The sequence below is a fragment of the Salvia splendens genome, chromosome 1, assembly GCF_004379255.2.
Source record: "Salvia splendens isolate huo1 chromosome 1, SspV2, whole genome shotgun sequence".
Classification (NCBI taxonomy): Eukaryota; Viridiplantae; Streptophyta; class Magnoliopsida; order Lamiales; family Lamiaceae; genus Salvia; species Salvia splendens.
This window is the reverse complement of record NC_056032.1, coordinates 5,987,756-6,006,206: the sequence shown is the minus strand read 5'-3', so window position 1 is coordinate 6,006,206 and position 18,451 is coordinate 5,987,756. Positions and strand designations below refer to the sequence as shown.

Genomic DNA, 18,451 nt, shown 5'->3' with positions numbered 1-18,451 from the left:
TCTCCCGCCAAACAAGAAAGAAAAAAGAGAGAATTAAGTAAATTGGAAAATCATCTTCGCAGTGGAGCGGAAGGCGGCGGCAGCTGAACGACTGCAAGAGCCAAAATTCCGACGATTCGAAGGGGAAGAAGCCGGAGATGGAGTCTGGACAGGCGGCGGATCAACGAGGGCTTCCGCTGTCGGAGGTGGTTAACGACTGCGTACACCGCTGGTTCCAAGACACGCTCAAGGAGGCCAAAACTGGCGATATCAATATGCAGGTGCTCGTCGGACAGATGTATAATTGTGGCTATGGCATCTCCAAAGACGCTAACAAGGTATTACTTGCTAAAGCTTGCTCAATTTAAGATGCTTGATTTCCAATTGTTTTCGGTTTTAGGGATTTTGTTTAATTGTCAACTCTGCCAATTTAGGGGAAGATTTGGATACGTAGGGCTTCCAGAGTCAGGTCTTCGGTCTGGAAAGTTAGCAATAAACGACCCGGTTAGCTTTATTTGTTGATGTTTTTAATTAATATTTTTAATTAATTGAAATTGAGTGTTAGGACTTAGGAGTTGTGGAACTTGTTATCCTTACAGGTTATACTGCGAGTGATTCAGATTCTGATTCAGAGTCAGAATCAGATACAGATTAATTGGTGGGTGATTCTTGATCCAGCCAGCTATGTGCTTTGTTAATCAACTTGAAGGTGAGTTGCTGTTCTATTTAATGGAGCTTGATTCCAATTTTAATTTAAACTGTAACTTTGTTTCTGTAATTTTTACTATGTGGCTTCTGCTTGTACTGGACTATCTCTTATTTATAGCTTCTTGTTAAATGATTATCCTTGTGCCGGTTCTACTTACTTTTGTTTATGTGCTTTTCCTTATTAAAATGGCAGTCATTTAGTCTTATTTCCAATGGCATATCATTTAGATTTTGGGTCTTGGAAATAAATAGCATCATTGTGGCGTTTGATGTTTTGTGCTTACTTGTAAGCCACTAGGTTGTTGCTCGACTCTGTCATTTTGTCAAATTTCAAACCAGCGAACGACTTGTAAGCCCAGTGCCACAGGCAAAATAAACGAGAGTCAATAACTAATTATAGAATGTAACTGCAGCTTCACACTCCAATCGTATTTGAAGAAAGTTGTTTGTGGAATTGATAGAGCAGCATATCACACTCCAATCGTATTTGATGTGTGATTCCCAATCTGAATTAGTTGTTAGTGACTCATGAATGCTGCCACTGGATTGTTAGTTATGTCTTGCAATTAAGCACCTGCTCCATCCAAGCTGAAATAACAATTAAGCTTATGGAGTGAAAGGCACGAAGAGAATATCTTTGAATAAGAACTGGAGTGGATATAAATTGAATTGAAACACTGAAACAAACGAAAGAAACAATCCTCCAAAAAGGCAAAACTATACAATTGATCTTTTTCTGATCCATTCCTCAAAACCTACATAGTATATATAGGAGTTTACAATATAAGAATCTTACCAAACTTGCACCCAATTGATTCAAGTCAATTCTTATTTATTCAAATCAAGTCTAATTATTCAAATCCCTCCATATCCTACTTACTTAAAATAGGGAAATATAATGCATAACAAAATTTCATAGTCAGCACTTGTGGTTGAATTTATTCCTATTTATTTGCTGCTGAATTTATTCCTCATATATTCAAATCATTTTACTTCAAATCTTCTTTATTCTATGCATGGGGATTGATATCATAAGCACCTACACTGGATTGTGTAGAAAAAAGTTAAGTTTTTCATGGTATACGTCAATCTTCAGAGAGAAGATTTCATGGATAACTCAAGTATTGAATGAATTAAGAGGTAATCCTTGGGGTGTATAAATTAATTAATTGCTGGTTACAGTAAACTTGAGTTGAAAACCTGTTGCCCTTAAAGTATCCAATTCAAGGTTACGGAATTCTTCAGCCACCATTCAAATAATTTATATTGGAGGCATATATGCTAGCTGCCATAACATAATGTGGGCATTTTAGATTTTAGGGAAATAATATAGACACTTGTCTCCTATTTAATATTTTTAATGGTTGAGAGTAAGACGAGGGCATTTAGATTTTAGTGAAATTACTTTCTGGATTCAGCTACCTATGCCCATGCAGTATCTCCATACACACACCAATTGATCTTTTATGAGGGGCCTTTTATTCAGTACACTCCTAACATCCCCAAACTGTCCAAAACTCTTAAGTGATAAGGATCGTCTAAATACTCTTGTTCTTTGTTTATTTTAAGCTCCACTTGGACTAGTTATGACTTATGAGTTAGGCTATTTCTGAAGTGTATGTATTAGGTAATACTCCCTCCATTCCCTCATAGTTGAGTCATTTTTCCATTTTGGGAAGTTCCCTCATATTTGAGTCATTTTTATATATAGTAACACTTTATTCTCACTCTTTACTTTATTCACTTTCTACTTTATTCTCTCTACGTTTTTTTCTCTCATACTTTTTTACTATATATCTATTTAACACACTAAACATCCCATTCTTAAACCCCGTGCCGAAAAATTCCGCCTCAACTATGAGGGAACGGAGGGAGTATTTTAAATAGGGCTGAAATCATTAGTTAGGATTTGGAAGGGGTTAATTCTGTAAATGGAAGAATTGCTAAACAGGTGGTACACGTACACCTTCAGAAACTGTTCATGTTTCTTTTCTTTTATAGGGACTATATCTTTCTTCATTGTTAATAAAAACCATCAGCCTAGTGCTATTTATTTAGGGTGTTGATTAATGATCTTCGGAACGAATGAAATGGTGCTAGCTTGTTAGCATGAAGGATTCCATTAGCATGTAGTTTGGTCAAGTTAATTAAGGTTAACTTTCTCTTGGTATTCTTTGAGTGCACGGTGACATTCCAAAGGTGTAGAGACGCCGCCTTCATTTAATCTGGTATACTCACAAATGAAGAATAAAAATTGCTTAAAGTCTCTTCTAGAGTACAAGTAAATGTGATCAATCTTAACCATTAAGTCGTGAATATGGATGAAACATAGAACTGAGTTGGACCTTTGTTGTGGTGTATGAATTATTTTCCACTTCTCTTACTTTCTCACAGCTTGCATTTTGTCTTGGTGATTATCATGACATGCTGTCTTGCATTGGCTCTCCCTTTTACGTTATGCGCTACAAACTAAGCCACGGAACTTGCATCCTCGATTTCAGATTTGAATTGGATTTTTGATTGATCCAATCTGTGTGGAAAATCTAATGCAGGCTGATGAAGATGTTGATGCGCTAAAATTATTTGTTGTGTGCTTGATGGCATCCTTAGCTCGAATATCCTTGTTAAAGTTGCTGCCAAAAAGGTGTTAGTCTTTCTGTGGACTCATATGTACTTTTAATTTATGTGATCATGTCAAATTATTAATTTAGCACATGTTTTAATATGCTTGAACAAAAAGATAACTTCAGTTAAATGTGCTCTGTTATTCTTAATGTGGCTTGAAATTAAAAGATTTAGTAGATGATTATTTTGGGCATAGATGATTTAATTTTATGATTTCTAATACTAGTTACCAATTAATTAGAAAATTAGTGACTTCATTACCTTGTTTTATTCAGAGTTCATGACTTAAAAAGATTTGAATTGGTCTTCAAACTTGAAGAGGGAAGTTTCTTGGAAACTCAAATCTATATAGAGAGAGAGTTGAATTGGTCTAAAAGAATAATTAGTCTCTAATATCCGTGCAAGATTACCGTACAAGACAATTGTATCGTACAGTGTTGAAAAAATCATCATCTGACTTATGTTTATACTTCTTAAAGTTAGTAGTACTATTTTGCATGTATATTATCAAAGCTGATTATTTTTAATATTTCCTACGTCCCTAAAAATTTATTATTTATTTTTATTTTGATTGTTCCTAAAAATTTGCATTTTTTACTTTCTTTTTTACAGTAGATCGCTCATTCTATTAACTCATTTTCATTCACATTTTATTATTTTAAAACTAATATATAAAAGTAGGAATCATATACCATTAATTTTTTCTACTCAATTTCTATTACATTTCTTAAAATTCGTGTTGGGTCAAATGGTGACGAATTTTTAGGGACGGATGGTGATGAATTTTAAGAGACAGAAGTAGAGTAAGATATTTTGTGGTGGTGGGGTATGTTTGAATCAAATAATCAACTTAAAGATGAGATTGCTGACTATATGCTTAGTTAATGGTTTTTCTAAGTAGGGTAGTCTGGTGTAGGTGTTATTTGGTGCAAAATCATGCTGACAATTATTGAAAAATTTGGTCCAGATAAAATTTATCTTTATTTATTAATTTAATCTGGCTGGGCGTGAACTTCATTGAATCCTCACATGCTTTTTTGGTATGAATAATTGATAAGTGACAAATATCTATAATCTTGTCCGGTGGGAATTACATATTTTTATAAGTAACAAATTTCGCCTATGAATAATTATGAAAATATAATATTTTCCTTCGTTTAAAAACATTACTATAATAATCAGAGACCAGTCTTTATACGTGGCAAATTATTAAACTGAAGTTGCAAATATCTTGTCTAGAAATACGTAAGTAATTCATTATATATTCTCATTCGAAGAATTTGTGGAAACCAATAAAGATTACGAAGTGGTAAGGGATTATTAGAACATGATATACATTCCACCAAATCCTAACATCACGTCACGTGTGAGCAAATCCCCACAATAAATTCTACAATCTGCCTTATTCGATAAAATCGAATTCCAGTGCTTAGCTAGTTCAGGAATTATCACAAACATAATTTGGAGAAATTTTCAAATATTTATGTGAAATCTACAATAATACACCTCAGAAATGACACATGAAAGCTGCATTTTCGTTAAAGCCTTCATAAGTCTCCCTCTCTCTCTCAATTGTTTTCTACATGGTCCATGCGATTATATATTTAATTTATAATTAAATCATCTTTCATTACGCACATATTTGACCATTAAAAAATACTACTACCATAATTTTAAAGGACAAAAAATGTACGGGTGCCGCCTGGGTAGAAGCAGTGGCGGATCTACGTTGGTACAAAGGGGTACGAGTGTATGAGTAGTGGCCCAGTGGTTACTTATTGCCTTGCCATCCGGGAGACACGAGATCGATTCCCCTGAACAACGCATTATTCTATCAAAATATATACATTTGTTCGGTCACTAATTTTTTAATGTATATGCATTTATTTAGTCACTATTTTTTCTTTCCAGTGTTATATTTCATGAATGGTTTTTATTTTCTTTGTATTGTTATCTCTTTTAATTTTCTACCAATCTATTTAATTTTTATTTCTCCTTTTGATTTACTATAATACATCTCTTGTAGTATAATATTTTTGCTAATGTAATAATTTTATCTTTTCATTTCTTGTACATCCAAAATATCTAATGTATTTAATTTTCTCTTATAAAATATTATTTGATTCTTTATAATACATTTTTTTATCTTTATTATTTCTTGATCACTTGTAAACATTTTAATGCATTTTTTTAATTTCTGCTCATTCTAATCGATTTAAATTTGTATCTTTTCTACTACTTTTTAAAAGACCGACTAATTGCTTAAATAATTGAAATATTTTTTGCAAAAATAATATATATTGCAAAAGTCGAAATAAATCATCCATAAAATATAAATATATAAGAACTTCCATTTTTATAGTATATAATTAATTATATTAAAAATACATATATAAATTGTGATTAAAAGATCAAATGAATTTTGAAAATCTAAATTGATATAACTATTTATCGTATCCTCAAATTTAAAATCCTGGATCTGCCAGTGAGTAGAAGTCTTTGAGTTATTTGAGGAAGTAGTATTTGATTGCATTTACAAATCACAGATAAAATCTCTTAGTAAAAATTAAACTAATTGCTACTATTAATTATAGATAAACTAAACTGAATATTCTAAAATTCAGTATTATGAAAGTTGGATTATGTACTTGGTAAATTAATTTTATACTACTATATATTTGTCTGTGTTGGACTTGGACCCGACCATATATTTCTAGAAGATACACGTGTCAGCGGTAACGGCCACTCTAATAAGTGCGCAAATCGATGCATAAGTACGGCCGTCCCATCCAACCTGTAATATACGTTCATCACCCTTTATCAAATTGAACACTAAGAGCATCTCCAATGGTCGGCGTCACCACCGGAGCGCCGATTTTTCGCCCACGCCGGTTTGACGCCGAACCATTGGAACCGGCGTGGGCGAAATCGGCGTCAAAATCGGCGTCGCCATGCCGATTCCCGCGCTGACGCCGGTTCCCACGCCGATCCTCACGGGCGCCATTGTGGCTCCCGGATCGGCGCCAAACCGACGACTGCCATCGAATGTATGAAGTATTTCTGCCAGGGCGTGATCGAAGTATTCGGTGATCAGTATCTCCGAAAGCCTACCCCCGAAGATTGCCGGAATTTGCTGCGGATGCACGGGGATCAGCACGGGTTCCCGGGAATGCTAGGCAGCATAGATTGTATGCATTGGGAATGGAAGAACTGTCCCGCTGCCTGGAAGGGGTTTTACACGACCGGCTACAAGGGAAAAAATCCCACGATGATCCTCGAGGCCGTGGCTGATTACCGGTTGTGGATTTGGCATGCGTATTTTGGGATAGCCGGTTCGAACAACGACCTAAACGTCCTCAACTCGTCGCCCCTTTTCAACGAGCAGTGCCAGGGCGTCGGTCCGGCCATCAGTTTTGTCGCCAACGGCAACCAGCATGATATGGGCTACTACTTGGCGGATGGGATATACCCTAGGTGGCCCGTCTTTGTGAAGACGATCCGGTGCGCATCAGAGCCGAAGAAGGCCTACTTTGCGACGCGGCAGGAGTCGGCGCGAAAGGACGTGGAGCGCGCATTTGGTGTGCTTCAAGCTCGATGGGCTGCAGTTAAGGGACCAACGCGTTTGTGGCATGTCGACTGCATTGCTGATATAATGTATGCCTGTATTATCATGCACAACATGATCGTCGAAGATGAAGGTGTACAACTGACTGATTGGGCCACCGACGATAATGAAGCAGGTCCAAGCCACGGCGTCATCACCGCCAACGTACGAGGTGGGGTACCGCACGATGAAGAAGCCCTCCTCCAAGCACATGCCGACATGCGTCAGACGGAGGCTCATATTCGACTGCAAAATGATTTAGTTGAAGAGTTGTGGGCGCTGAGGACTGCAAGGCGGTAGTTTTTATGCAAATTTATGTAATTTTTTAAATGTAATATTTTTAATTATTGTACTTTTTTTTATATTAATGTAATAAAAAAATTTTAATATTATTATTCGAATTTTCCGTATTTGTCTCGTAATTTAAATTCCGTATGTTGATACAAGTGTAAATTAAATTATATAATTGTTATTAGTGATGTGGATAGGTAGTGTGAAGGCTATTTGATGGCTATTTGATGTCCAGTTGATGTGGCAAGCTGATGTGGCAGGAGAATTGTAGTGCTGATGATGTGGCAGTGTGAAGGCTATTTGACGGCTATTTGACGTCCGTCAGCATTGGAGATGCTCTAATTACTCCATCCCATAAAAATTGTTCAACTTTGAGCTGACATGTGTTTTAAAAAAAAATACTAATGAAAAGTGATTTGAAAAAGTTAATTAAATAGGAGACCTACTTTTATATATTAATTTTATAATAAAAGGTGAATAGAAATGAGTTAATGGAATTTGAGGTCCACTATAAAAAATAATAAAAAATAAAATTAAATAAATTTTATGGGACGGATAGAAATGGAAAAATGAAACAATCTTTATGGAACCGTGGGAGTAGTACTCATTGGTGGAAAAAAAAGAGGGAGTACTACTCATTTATCACCATTGGCTCAAATTTGAGTCAATCATATTTTTCTTATTTTTTTGACATAGTAGTATATCGTATTTATGTGTTTATTTTTTCTCAAATTTTCACTGTTTATATAAAAGCAAATTAAAAATTCACAATTTTTTTAATCAAATTCTAAATCGAACATTTATAAATCAACTCTAAACATCATGCATTTTAAAGTTTTTCTCTAGTTTCCTACCTATTCTAATTTTAGTAGAATTATATTTGACGTGACGATCTCAAAAATTATATAAAGGTGAGAAGGGAGAATGCCCATAAATTTTACTCTCAACCTCTCAAAGTAGTGGAAACGTATTCTTTTTTTTATCATCCCAAGATAATTAAGTCATTTCTTTTTTTAAATTTTTTTATTTCTCTTATACTATACTTTCTTTGCATCTGTCTTACTTTATGTCCTCTCTTGTTTTACTCTCTTAATTTTAATTTTGAAGACATCAATTTTTCAATCTTGTGTCTAAAAGAAATGCTTCAACTAACTTGGGACGAAAAAATATCATCGATGATTCTGGAAGCCAGGGATGTCAGGAAGCATCGATTGCATGCATTGGGAGTGGAAAAACTACCCGGTGGCGTGAAAAGGCCAGTTCAATATTGGTTTCAAAAGCAAAGGTCCGTCGATGATTCTGGAAGCCGTTGATGACTACCGTTTACGGATCTGGCATGCGTATTTCGGTGTTGCAGGTTCGAACAACGATATCAACGTTTTGCAGTCATTGCCTCTCTTCAATGATGAGTGCTGGGGGAGGGTCCAGAAATCAGCTTCGTAGCCAACGAAACGCAGTACCACAGGGGATACTATTTGGCAGATATACCCTCGTTGGCCCGTATTCGTCAAGACAGTTCGCCAACTGGTTGGACCGAAGAAACAATATTTTGCGCGAAAACAAGAGGCTGCTAGGAAGGATGTTGAGCGAGCTTTTTGGTGTGCTCCAAGCGCGATGGGCCATTATACGGTGCCCGGCATGAGTTTGGCACGGAGATGATGTCGCGAATATTATGTTAACATGTATCATATTGCACAATATGATAATAGAAGATGAAGGATTTGCTGCAGAGCGCTAGGCACCGGAAGATGGTGCAAGTTCAAGTCACAGTGTTGCCTCCGTGCCGATACAGATGGGTGTACCACGTAGTAATGAATATTTGCTCAAACATTTCACTGATATGCGCAGGAGCACAACACATGCCACACTCCAGGCCGATTTGATTGAAGAGGTATGGGCACGTAGGGAAGGGGGCGCAGTGTGAAGAGCATGTGTGATTTTCTATAGATTAAATTTGAGTTGTATAATTTTTCCATTACTTTAATATGACGAAAATTTATTGTTCAATTTTAATTTATTTAATTATAGTCATTTTTTCTAATTATGTGTAGTCCGATAATTTTAATTATAATTGAATTAAAATATAAAAAAAATTAAAGTGAAAAGTGGCTAAAAAAAATTTCATTATTGCTGCGGATACTTTTTTTTGACATAGATAAATACGAAGTGGCGGTGGACAAAAAGAGTGGCCAACTATTGGAAGTGTCTATATAGTGGAGTCCTTCCTCACATATATTCTACACCAGATAAGTCATGTCCACTCTTCCATTCAACCTCCCAAGGTGGAGGACAGCGACTTTTATGTTTCCCAAACTACCCTTGCCACTTTCATATGTCCTTTCCCGTACGCCAACTGTCAAAATCAACTATACGGAATACTATACTTATTTATACCAATTGATTTATTATAAAAATAAAAGCATTCTATTTATTTATGCTAACATAGGAATTATATGCTAGCCTTATAATTATTGTGTTTCTCTAATATCAGTATACATCAGCTCGTGATTATATGCTTATTGATGTTTGTTATAGCTAAGTATGAAAATAATAAAAAAATAAATTAAAAAATAGAATAAATTTTTCGCTAAAAAATGACTCAATAAAGAAATACAACTCCTACTGGCAGCAGTTCCTATCATATTTCAGAAAATTTATTCGGAAAAAAAAAACAAAAAGGAAAAAGAAACACACCAATTTCAAAAGGGATAGCATTGTAATTACAATCCCAAAATCCTTATTCCTCAATTCATGTCCATACCTCTCTCTCTCTCCTCTTTACTGATAAAACTCACTTGTTAGAGTCTTGCGGTTAACGGTTGTTCAATAAATCCCTCCTCAATTTTATACACCACTATTTTTTGCATGATTGCAACCATTCTTCTTCACCTAACAAATTATTGAAAAAATCAGGCGTAGAGCCCAAAAATCCACAAAATATCGCCGATTAAGCTGCAAAGATCCAATTTTTAGCCTCATTACACGAAAAAAGCTTCGATCTTTGCCGCGATGAAGAAGCAGAAATCAATCCCAGAACCCACCTTCAGCCGCTTCGATCTCCTGTCAGAAGAGATAGTATTCACACTTGTTGATTTCCTCGAAAACCCAGTTGATAGGAAGTCGTTTTCTCTCGTTTGCCGCTCGTTTTACGATATCGAGTCTCGCCACAGGAAGCTCCTGAAACCCCTTCGCTCGGAGCTGCTGAGCAAAGTTTTGCTCAGATACCCTCATGTTTCAAATCTCGATCTCTCTCTCTGTCCCAGAGTCACCGATGACACGCTTGATGTTGTGTCGAGTTATTGCAAGGAAACGCTGCGGTCGATCAATCTGTCTAGGTCCAAGTTTTTTGGGCATGTGGGGCTGTCTAATTTGGTGGTGAGTTGTGGGAATTTGGTGGAGATTGATCTGTCGAATGCGACAGAGCTAAAGGACTTGGCGGCTGCCACCATAGCCGAAGCCAAGAACTTGGAGAAGCTGTGGTTGGTTAGGTGTAAGTCTATTACTGACATTGGGATAGGTTGTATTGCTGTGGGCTGTAAGAAGCTCAAGTTTCTCAGCTTGAAATGGTGTTTGGGTGTTGGTGATTTGGGGGTGGGATTGATTGCTGTCAAGTGTCAAGATATTCGAAGTTTGGATCTTTCCTTCTTGCCGGTATTGCAGCTTGATTTTAAGAATGCTTTCTTGATTATTTGATTCTGTTTTTGGTGCTTTATTGTGATTTAGTTGTTTTACTAAGTTCTGATGTTGTTTATTGCCCTAGTTGTTGTTTGTGGAATAACTAAATGAAATAAGTTCATTTATGCATACTAAGTATTTGAAGTTGACCTTACACCTATCAGTAGCCTGAGGTCTTAACCTTTAGCGTTTCTCCTTCGTATGTTAAGAAACTAAACATGATTTTAGTAGTGTTTCAAAATTGATGAACTTCCGCGTAATACTTGCTAGGTATCATTTCCTGACCGTGGCAATTAAACGTTCTTGCTACCTATCTCTCCTGGAAGTGCTAAGCTCTTTGGTTGGGACTGTTAATGAGGGCTGTCTGATAAAGCTGTAATTATGTAATGAATTTGAACCTTTCATGATGGTGAATGTATGGGTAGTTCTATCTAAACACATGTCTAAATATGGTGACCGGACAATATTGTTAGCGCTGCTGCGTCTTTGCTGGGAGAATTTTAATGTGATAACATATTTTACCCTTACGGAATAAGGAAAGTTGTAGAATGTGTTTTTTTTATTATTATGATTAGCGTAGAATCTCTCAGGGCATGTTACAGGACCAATGATTTGAATTTGTGCTGATTTTGAATAGAAATTACTAAGAATACTTGTGTTCCAACCTATTGTTTGAATCACAAACATATTCACTTGCTAATTGCTATACTTCTTTGTTTTGTCTGTATGCAGAAGTTACGCATAATGCTTTAATGAGTTTTTTGTGCTTAAAATAGTAGTTTAATAGTTGAATCTGTATGATTTAAAACATATGTAGCTTCTGTGAACAATATTCATGGACTACAAGACTGATAATGCCTCTCTTATTTTCTGTCATGTAGATCACCAATAAATGCTTGTCGCAAGTCTTAGAGTTGAAATGCCTTGAAGATTTGGTTCTAGAAGGGTGTTTTGGAATCGATGATGACAGCCTTGCAGCTCTCAACCAAGGATGCAAATCACTGGAGGTATTAATTTTTGGAATAAGCATGCTTAGAGTCTAGAGACTCGAGGATTTCTTTAAATGTATAACTTTATGGTTTTCTTGGACAATGAAAAATCTGAACTTAAAGACTTCTGTTAGTGTTTCCCTTACTTTATCGATCTTGAAGCAGAACTTGTGCTTCACCCTTAATTAGCATCCTTTGTTTCAACAGACACTTGATATGTCGAGCTGTCAGAAAGTCAGTCATGTGGGTTTATCTTCTCTCACCACTGCTACTGCGAGTTTGAGGCAACTCATCTTATCATATGGTTCTCGCGTGAGTCTCCATCTTTCCCCTCCTTGCCTATAGTTGTATATTTTTTGAATTTTTAACTCATTTACTGGTGAATTTTCAGGTGGATCTTGCTCTTGCTGATAGTTTGCAAAAGCTTTCTATGTTGCAATCCATAAAACTTGATGGTTGCAAGGTCACGTGTTCGGGACTCAAAGCCATTGGGAACTGGTGTGTATCGCTGAGTGAGATAAGCTTAAGCAAGTGCTTAGGAGTGACAGATGAAGGACTTTCCTCCCTTGTTACGAAGCATAAAGACTTGAGAAAACTAGACATCACCTGCTGCCGCAAAATAACTAGTGCATCGGTTGCCCACATAACAAATTCTTGTACCTCCCTCGTTTCCCTCAAGATGGAATCGTGCACCTTGATTCCAGCTGAGGCTTTTGTTTTGATCGGGCAGCGGTGCCAGTTTCTGGAGGAGCTTGATGTTACTGATAATGAAATTGACGACGAAGGTAACTAAGTGCTTCGTTTGGCTCAGTTATATATTAAGAGGATTTTCAGTAATACTGATTCAAGTGATATGCATCCAGGTCTGAAATCCATCTCCACTTGCTCTCGACTCAGAAGCTTGAAACTTGGGATCTGCCTGAATATAAGCGACGAGGGACTCATCCACATTGGCATGTCTTGCTCAAAGCTCAAAGAGGTCGACTTATACAGGTCAGCATTTATCTCATATCTGCAGATGATGTATATCAAGCATACAAATGACAAACATATTCGGTTGCTTTGAAGCTTTTCTTCCTTCCGTTCATCTCTAATAGTACTATCTTTTGTTTGCCAGATCTGAAGGAATTGGTGATTCTAGCATCTCGGCCATTGCTAGTGGCTGTCGTGACCTAGAAATGATCAACATTGCATATTGTAAATCCATCACGGATCGTTCCTTGATGTCCTTGTCAAAATGCTCGAAGCTGAACACACTAGAAACTCGGGGATGCCTTCTTATAACTCCAGTTGGTCTAGAAGCCATCGCTATGGGATGCAAGCAACTCTCCAAGCTGGACATAAAAAAGTGTCTCAACATCGATGATGCTGGAATGATTTCTCTTGCTCGCTTCTCTCAAAACCTCAAACAGGTGTGCTCAACGTTCTTACCCCCTTTTCATCTCATATCATCGCATAAGAAACTCCATCTTAGACTGTTTTCTATGCAGATTAACTTTTCATACACATCGGTGACTGATGTGGGGCTCGTCTCCCTCACAAGTATAAGCTGTTTACAGAGCATGACTGTCCTCCACGTGAGGGGCTTGACTCCCAGAGGGCTCGTGGCTGCACTCTTGGCATGTGGCGGACTAACCAAAGTGAAGCTTCAGACTTCGTTCAGAACCTCACTGCCAGAGCTTCTCGTGAAACATCTAGAAGCCCGCGGCTGCACTTTCCTGTGGAGGGATAAAGTATTTCAGGTAACCATGGTTTCACTTGTGTTTTTGAGCCTATGAACGAGTCAAATACCCGTCTGAGACTAAGCGGCCGTTCCTTGATTTGCAGGAGGAGTTAGATCCTAAGTGCTGGAAGCTTCATTTTAACGAGATAGAGTAACGAGACCCAGAAAACTGCAGATTAACAGCGAATTGGCGATCATCTCGAAGCTGTAGAGAACGTGTTAAAGGTTCGTCCCGTTTCTTGATTCTGTGATAGTGTGATAATAAGTAGCATACTTTTGAATCAAGCAGTTGTTCGTCTCTCTTTGTTTTGGAAGAGGCAACAATTTTGTTTCTTCGTTACCTTTTCGTGTGGCAGTCTCGTATTCCATTTCATCAGTATATGTCATTCGAATATCTATAATGTATATTGCACTTCCAAAATTCCATAATAACCATGTACTATCATATTGTGTATATATTCTCCTTAATTTGCAAATTATTAATGTGTGGATATAGGAATAAAAGAGGAAGAAAAATCAAAGATTCCACACTCCTGAGTCAATGATTAAATCTTATATTCATTGGAGAAATAAAGTGCATAATTTTCAAATGACTGATAACACAGAAATTAAGGTTGTTACAATTATCAGACACAGTACTAGGATAAGATATGCAGACATATCATATCTATGTTCAGCAAAATAAAAGTAAGACAATCAATCAAGTGCAAAGGAAAAAATTGTTGGATAAATCATCCACACGTGTGTACAGTGTACATTATGTTCATGAATGCTAATCACAAAAAAGAGAAGTGATTGATTGCCATGGGACAATTCTGCAACTTTCTTAAATACTCCAATTATATAACCTTGACATTTTTCTTCATTATCTCATGAAGAAAAATTCTAGCATGCTACATGCTTTAACTTAATTAACATCATACGTATATATGCAAAAATTAAAAAATGTAACTGGTTAATTCGGTGTATTGAACGATGTCATTTAAGTATTCGAACGTTTTACGCTTATCGTATATAATTTCCCTCAAATATAAGATTATAAGAAAAAAAATATATCAAAATTATGATATAATATGCTATTTTTAAAAGTTACAATATTTGTTATAGTTAGATAAAACTTTGTGATTTTCCAACAGTTTATCTATAATTCATTATATTTATTATGAAAGTAATGGATGTCATTTCAGCAGAGAATCAGTCAAACCCACACGTTTTGACCAAAAAAAAGAAGTGAAAATTCCACGGTCAAACATATGGCAACCTTCTCCGAAGCAACTTCACTTCTTCATTTCTATATTTATATTATGCATATATAATTATATATATATCTTCACAACACAATCCAACACTTTCTAATTCTTCACATTTCCATTTTTTTTTCATTCAAATCTCCCAAAACAAAGAAACAAAAAATGGCTTTTTCAAGCGGAAGCTTAAACACTTCTGCAAACAATTCCAATCACCACATCTTCTCTCCATCACAATTCATGTCTACTTCCTTCACCGATCTTCTCTCTCCCAACAAACAACAAGAGGAGGAAGAAGAAGACGTCATGAGCCGACCAAAATCTCGTTTTAGTTGGGGCATGAATTCAGACATACTTAACAAAAACATCGAAATCCCAAAATACAAGTCTTTCCCACCTTCCTCTCTCCCTCTCTCTCCTCCACCTGTCTCTCCTTCCTCGTACCTCTCCATTCCTCCTAGCTTGAGCCCTTCCATCCTCCTAGATTCTCCTGTCCTTTTCTCGTCGTCCAACGTAAGTAAACCGTTTCGCTTTTCATGTTCGTGTGCAATAGCCTGACAACGAAGATTCTTTTGCAGGTTCTTCCGTCTCCGACCACCGGGAGCTTTGCCGCCAAGGAGGAGGAGAGGAATTATTCGGATTTCTCTTTTCAATCTCAAACAAGGAATTCAAATCCATCTACCATGTTTACATCCAATCCTATGGTATGTTTTTTCTTTTCCTTCTTAGTCTTTTAATACTTCTGTCTACTATCAATATATTTGTATTTCAATAATTTTCCACTCTATTTCTCTCATATTTTATTAATTTCATATTAAAATACAAATATTCATTACTTTGATTATTGATAGGAGGCGAATGCAAGTATTGTAGTATGTCATCTTGAACCAATTTTAGCTAATTATATTTCAATCGCTTTTTCTTCTTAATTTATGTTTTACTTTATTAATTTTATATTAAAATATGTAGTGTCGGATACTGAGATTATTGATAGGAGATGGAGGCAGTATTTTAGTATGTGAACTTATTCAAGATATTTTTTAATTATATTTATATTAATTTGCATTGTGTGTTTGGCTTCCTACTCAGTTGACTTGCGTGGTTTGCTCTTATCTGTTTAGACTTATGTGGTGTTTTAAATATCTAGTATGATTGCGTAACATTGTTAGGTGTCCAAATTTGATTTCGCTGTCTTTCAATATTATACTCCCTCCGTCCCATGTTACTCGCACTTTTCATTTTAGGTCGTAAATTTGAGATTGATTTTTTAGGATAATTAAATTAGAATTTTAAATGTAATGACATCACTTAATAAAGGACCTCTTAACTTAATCTAACATATTAATTAAATACATTAATTCTAACTTAAACTATAAATAGTGTAAGGAGTTTGTGACGAGCCGAAAAGTAACAGTACAAGTAAAATGAGACGGAGGGAGTAGTATTATTGTGTATGCATTATTAGGCCTATGGAGCTTAAATTATTTATTCTGACCTCTTAAAGTCGTCTCTAAAATAGACCCCATCTCTTTTACAACAGCTGGCTTCGCGCATGCTTGTCAAACTCTCTCATCTCTGCATCAACTGTTACATAATTTAAATTATTTAGTAAATAAAACACAAAACTACCTAATTTCAGCAGTCCTGATAGTAAATAACACAAATTATGTAAAATTAGTAAAATTGGAAATTCTGATAGTAGATGATGCAAATTGTTAAACGAAGTTAATAGTAGTAAAATTGAAAAGATATTGAGATTAAAAATGGTTGTTAGTGAAAAATAAGTAAATTTATCTAAAATAGAATCTGACAAATTTTTAATATTGAATTGACTCATAGCGGAATCAATAGATATCGAATTTTAGTCATTGGTTAGGACTTGAGTAATAAACTGAATCATCTGTTGATGAACACAGCAGGATTCATACAGAAGGGAACAAGAACAAAACCTCAACACATTCCTCAACAAACAAGCTGAGTTTCCAACAACACAACCTTTGTCCAAATCCGAACAACATATTTTCTCACAAGACTTCCCCATCCATGGCGATCAACCCTCGCAACAACCAGCCCAACTTCCATTTCAACAACAGCCACAGTATGCTAGAGAGCAGACGAAATCCGACGACGGCTACAACTGGAGGAAATACGGCCAGAAACAAGTGAAGGGGAGCGAGAATCCTCGTAGTTACTACAAGTGCACGTTCTCCAACTGTCCGACCAAGAAGAAGGTCGAACGCAATCTCGAAGGACACATAACCGAGATCGTGTACAAGGGCAGCCACAACCATCCCAAGCCACAGTCGACACGAAGATCATCCTCCAATGCCCTGCACAATCCCGCCTACACGGGAATGCCGGGCCAGCCCTTGGTCGAGAACGACCAGGTGGATCCCGTCACGACTCCTGAAAACTCGTCCACTTCCTTTGGAGAGGAGGAGTTCGAGCAGGGCTCATCGATGCACGACGATGACAACGAGCCTGAAGCTAAGAGATGGTGAGTGAATGTGTGTGTGATGGCGTGGCTTAAGAGTAATTAATGTTTGAGACCAAGATTCTGTTAGTTATTTAGTTATTTACCTTTCTCTGTTTTTGTAGGAAAGGGGAGAATGATAGTGAGGGCGTTTCGGCTGCTGGGAGCCGGACGGTTCGTGAGCCAAGGATTGTGGTGCAGACGACGAGCGACATCGATATTCTTGACGACGGCTACAGGTGGAGGAAGTACGGCCAGAAAGTGGTGAAGGGCAACCCCAATCCTAGGTAAGGCATCATTATCCAAATGTAAGACTAAAACAGAGTGAAGAACTATATACTTACTTCCCATTTTCTTGCAGGAGCTACTACAAGTGCACGTACAACGGATGCCCCGTGAGGAAGCACGTGGAGAGGGCGTCCCACGACCTGAGGGCGGTGATCACCACGTACGAGGGGAAGCACAACCACGACGTTCCAGCAGCACGGGGCAGTGGGAGCTACAACATGACCAGGCCTCAGGCAGTATCAGGCAACAGTAGCGCGCCCACGGCTATAAGGCCGGCTGCCATGGCTGGACATACCAACGGGGTGCTTTACCCCAACCCTGCCAGGCTGCAGGCGAGCAACAACCAAACTCCATACACACTGCAAATGCTGCACAACAACGATAATAGCTATGGCTTCTCGGGTTTTGGGAACTCTGCAGGGCCTTACACTAATCAGATGCAGCAGCATACGGACAATTCCATGTCCATAGCCAAGCAAGAACCTAAAGAAGACTCGTTTTTCGATTCATTCCTCAGCTGAAGGGCGACGGCGCAGTTAGTTCTCAGCTATGGTTAGTGATGTACAACAACATTACTCACACTTTGTGCTGTGTATGTAATATCTTGTAATAGGATTTAGATGAAATTTCTTTATTTTTTTAAGCCATTGAAACTTGGAACAGTGGCCTCATATAATGTTTAGTGCAAGAAAAGAAAACTAGAATAAGGAACATACATTATAGTGATCAATTTTCTTCATTTATTTCTATTTTCATGTCATTTTTTCAATAATATATCCACTTCTTGTTTCAACAATTTCTAAACAAAATATAGTTAGGTTGAAAAGAAATCGAGAGAAAGCACAAATA

The 18,451-nt window shown here is 37.0% G+C and overlaps 3 protein-coding genes across 4 annotated transcripts; all 3 read left to right on the top strand.

Annotated features, from left to right (window-relative positions):
• Positions 1-18: 18 nt before the first annotated feature.
• Positions 19-3,461, top strand: LOC121794815. The gene is made up of 4 exons (XM_042193168.1): positions 19-317; positions 414-483; positions 579-688; positions 3,240-3,461. The coding sequence occupies exons 1-3, from the start codon at positions 138-140 to the stop codon at positions 632-634; spliced, it is 306 nt and encodes a 101-aa protein (XP_042049102.1). The 5' UTR covers positions 19-137; the 3' UTR covers positions 635-688; positions 3,240-3,461.
• Positions 3,462-9,973: 6,512 nt separating this feature from the next.
• Positions 9,974-14,050, top strand: LOC121810084 (F-box/LRR-repeat protein 3-like). Its single transcript, XM_042210984.1, has 8 exons — positions 9,974-10,858; positions 11,764-11,889; positions 12,079-12,183; positions 12,263-12,656; positions 12,735-12,864; positions 12,989-13,283; positions 13,362-13,613; positions 13,699-14,050. Exons 1-8 carry the CDS (start codon positions 10,217-10,219, stop codon positions 13,747-13,749), a joined length of 1,995 nt encoding a protein of 664 aa, XP_042066918.1. The 5' UTR covers positions 9,974-10,216; the 3' UTR covers positions 13,750-14,050.
• A 137-nt stretch (positions 14,051-14,187) lies between these two features.
• Positions 14,188-18,395, top strand: LOC121810099 (probable WRKY transcription factor 33). Of its 2 annotated transcripts, none has more exons than XM_042210987.1 (5): positions 14,188-15,354; positions 15,420-15,545; positions 16,761-17,338; positions 17,440-17,601; positions 17,676-18,395. In XM_042210987.1, the coding sequence occupies exons 1-5, from the start codon at positions 15,007-15,009 to the stop codon at positions 18,121-18,123; spliced, it is 1,662 nt and encodes a 553-aa protein (XP_042066921.1). In that variant the 5' UTR covers positions 14,188-15,006; the 3' UTR covers positions 18,124-18,395. The 2 variants fall into 2 exon arrangements, with proteins under 2 accessions (XP_042066921.1, XP_042066920.1); XM_042210986.1 differs by having other exon boundaries at positions 16,758-17,338.
• The last annotated feature ends 56 nt before the right edge of the window (positions 18,396-18,451 follow it).

Coding starts and splice junctions, on each gene's coding strand:
- LOC121794815 (XM_042193168.1), top strand. CDS start 138: ATGGAGTCTGGACAGGCGGCGGATCAACGAGGGCTTCCGCTGTCGGAG. Junction 318..413: donor TCTCCAAAGACGCTAACAAG/GTATTACTTGCT, acceptor CTGCCAATTTAG/GGGAAGATTTGGATACGTAG. Junction 484..578: donor AGTTAGCAATAAACGACCCG/GTTAGCTTTATT, acceptor TTATCCTTACAG/GTTATACTGCGAGTGATTCA.
- LOC121810084 (XM_042210984.1), top strand. CDS start 10,217: ATGAAGAAGCAGAAATCAATCCCAGAACCCACCTTCAGCCGCTTCGAT. Junction 12,657..12,734: donor TAATGAAATTGACGACGAAG/GTAACTAAGTGC, acceptor ATATGCATCCAG/GTCTGAAATCCATCTCCACT. Junction 13,284..13,361: donor TCTCTCAAAACCTCAAACAG/GTGTGCTCAACG, acceptor TTTTCTATGCAG/ATTAACTTTTCATACACATC.
- LOC121810099 (XM_042210986.1), top strand. CDS start 15,007: ATGGCTTTTTCAAGCGGAAGCTTAAACACTTCTGCAAACAATTCCAAT. Junction 17,339..17,439: donor GAGCCTGAAGCTAAGAGATG/GTGAGTGAATGT, acceptor CTGTTTTTGTAG/GAAAGGGGAGAATGATAGTG. Junction 17,602..17,675: donor AAGGGCAACCCCAATCCTAG/GTAAGGCATCAT, acceptor ATTTTCTTGCAG/GAGCTACTACAAGTGCACGT.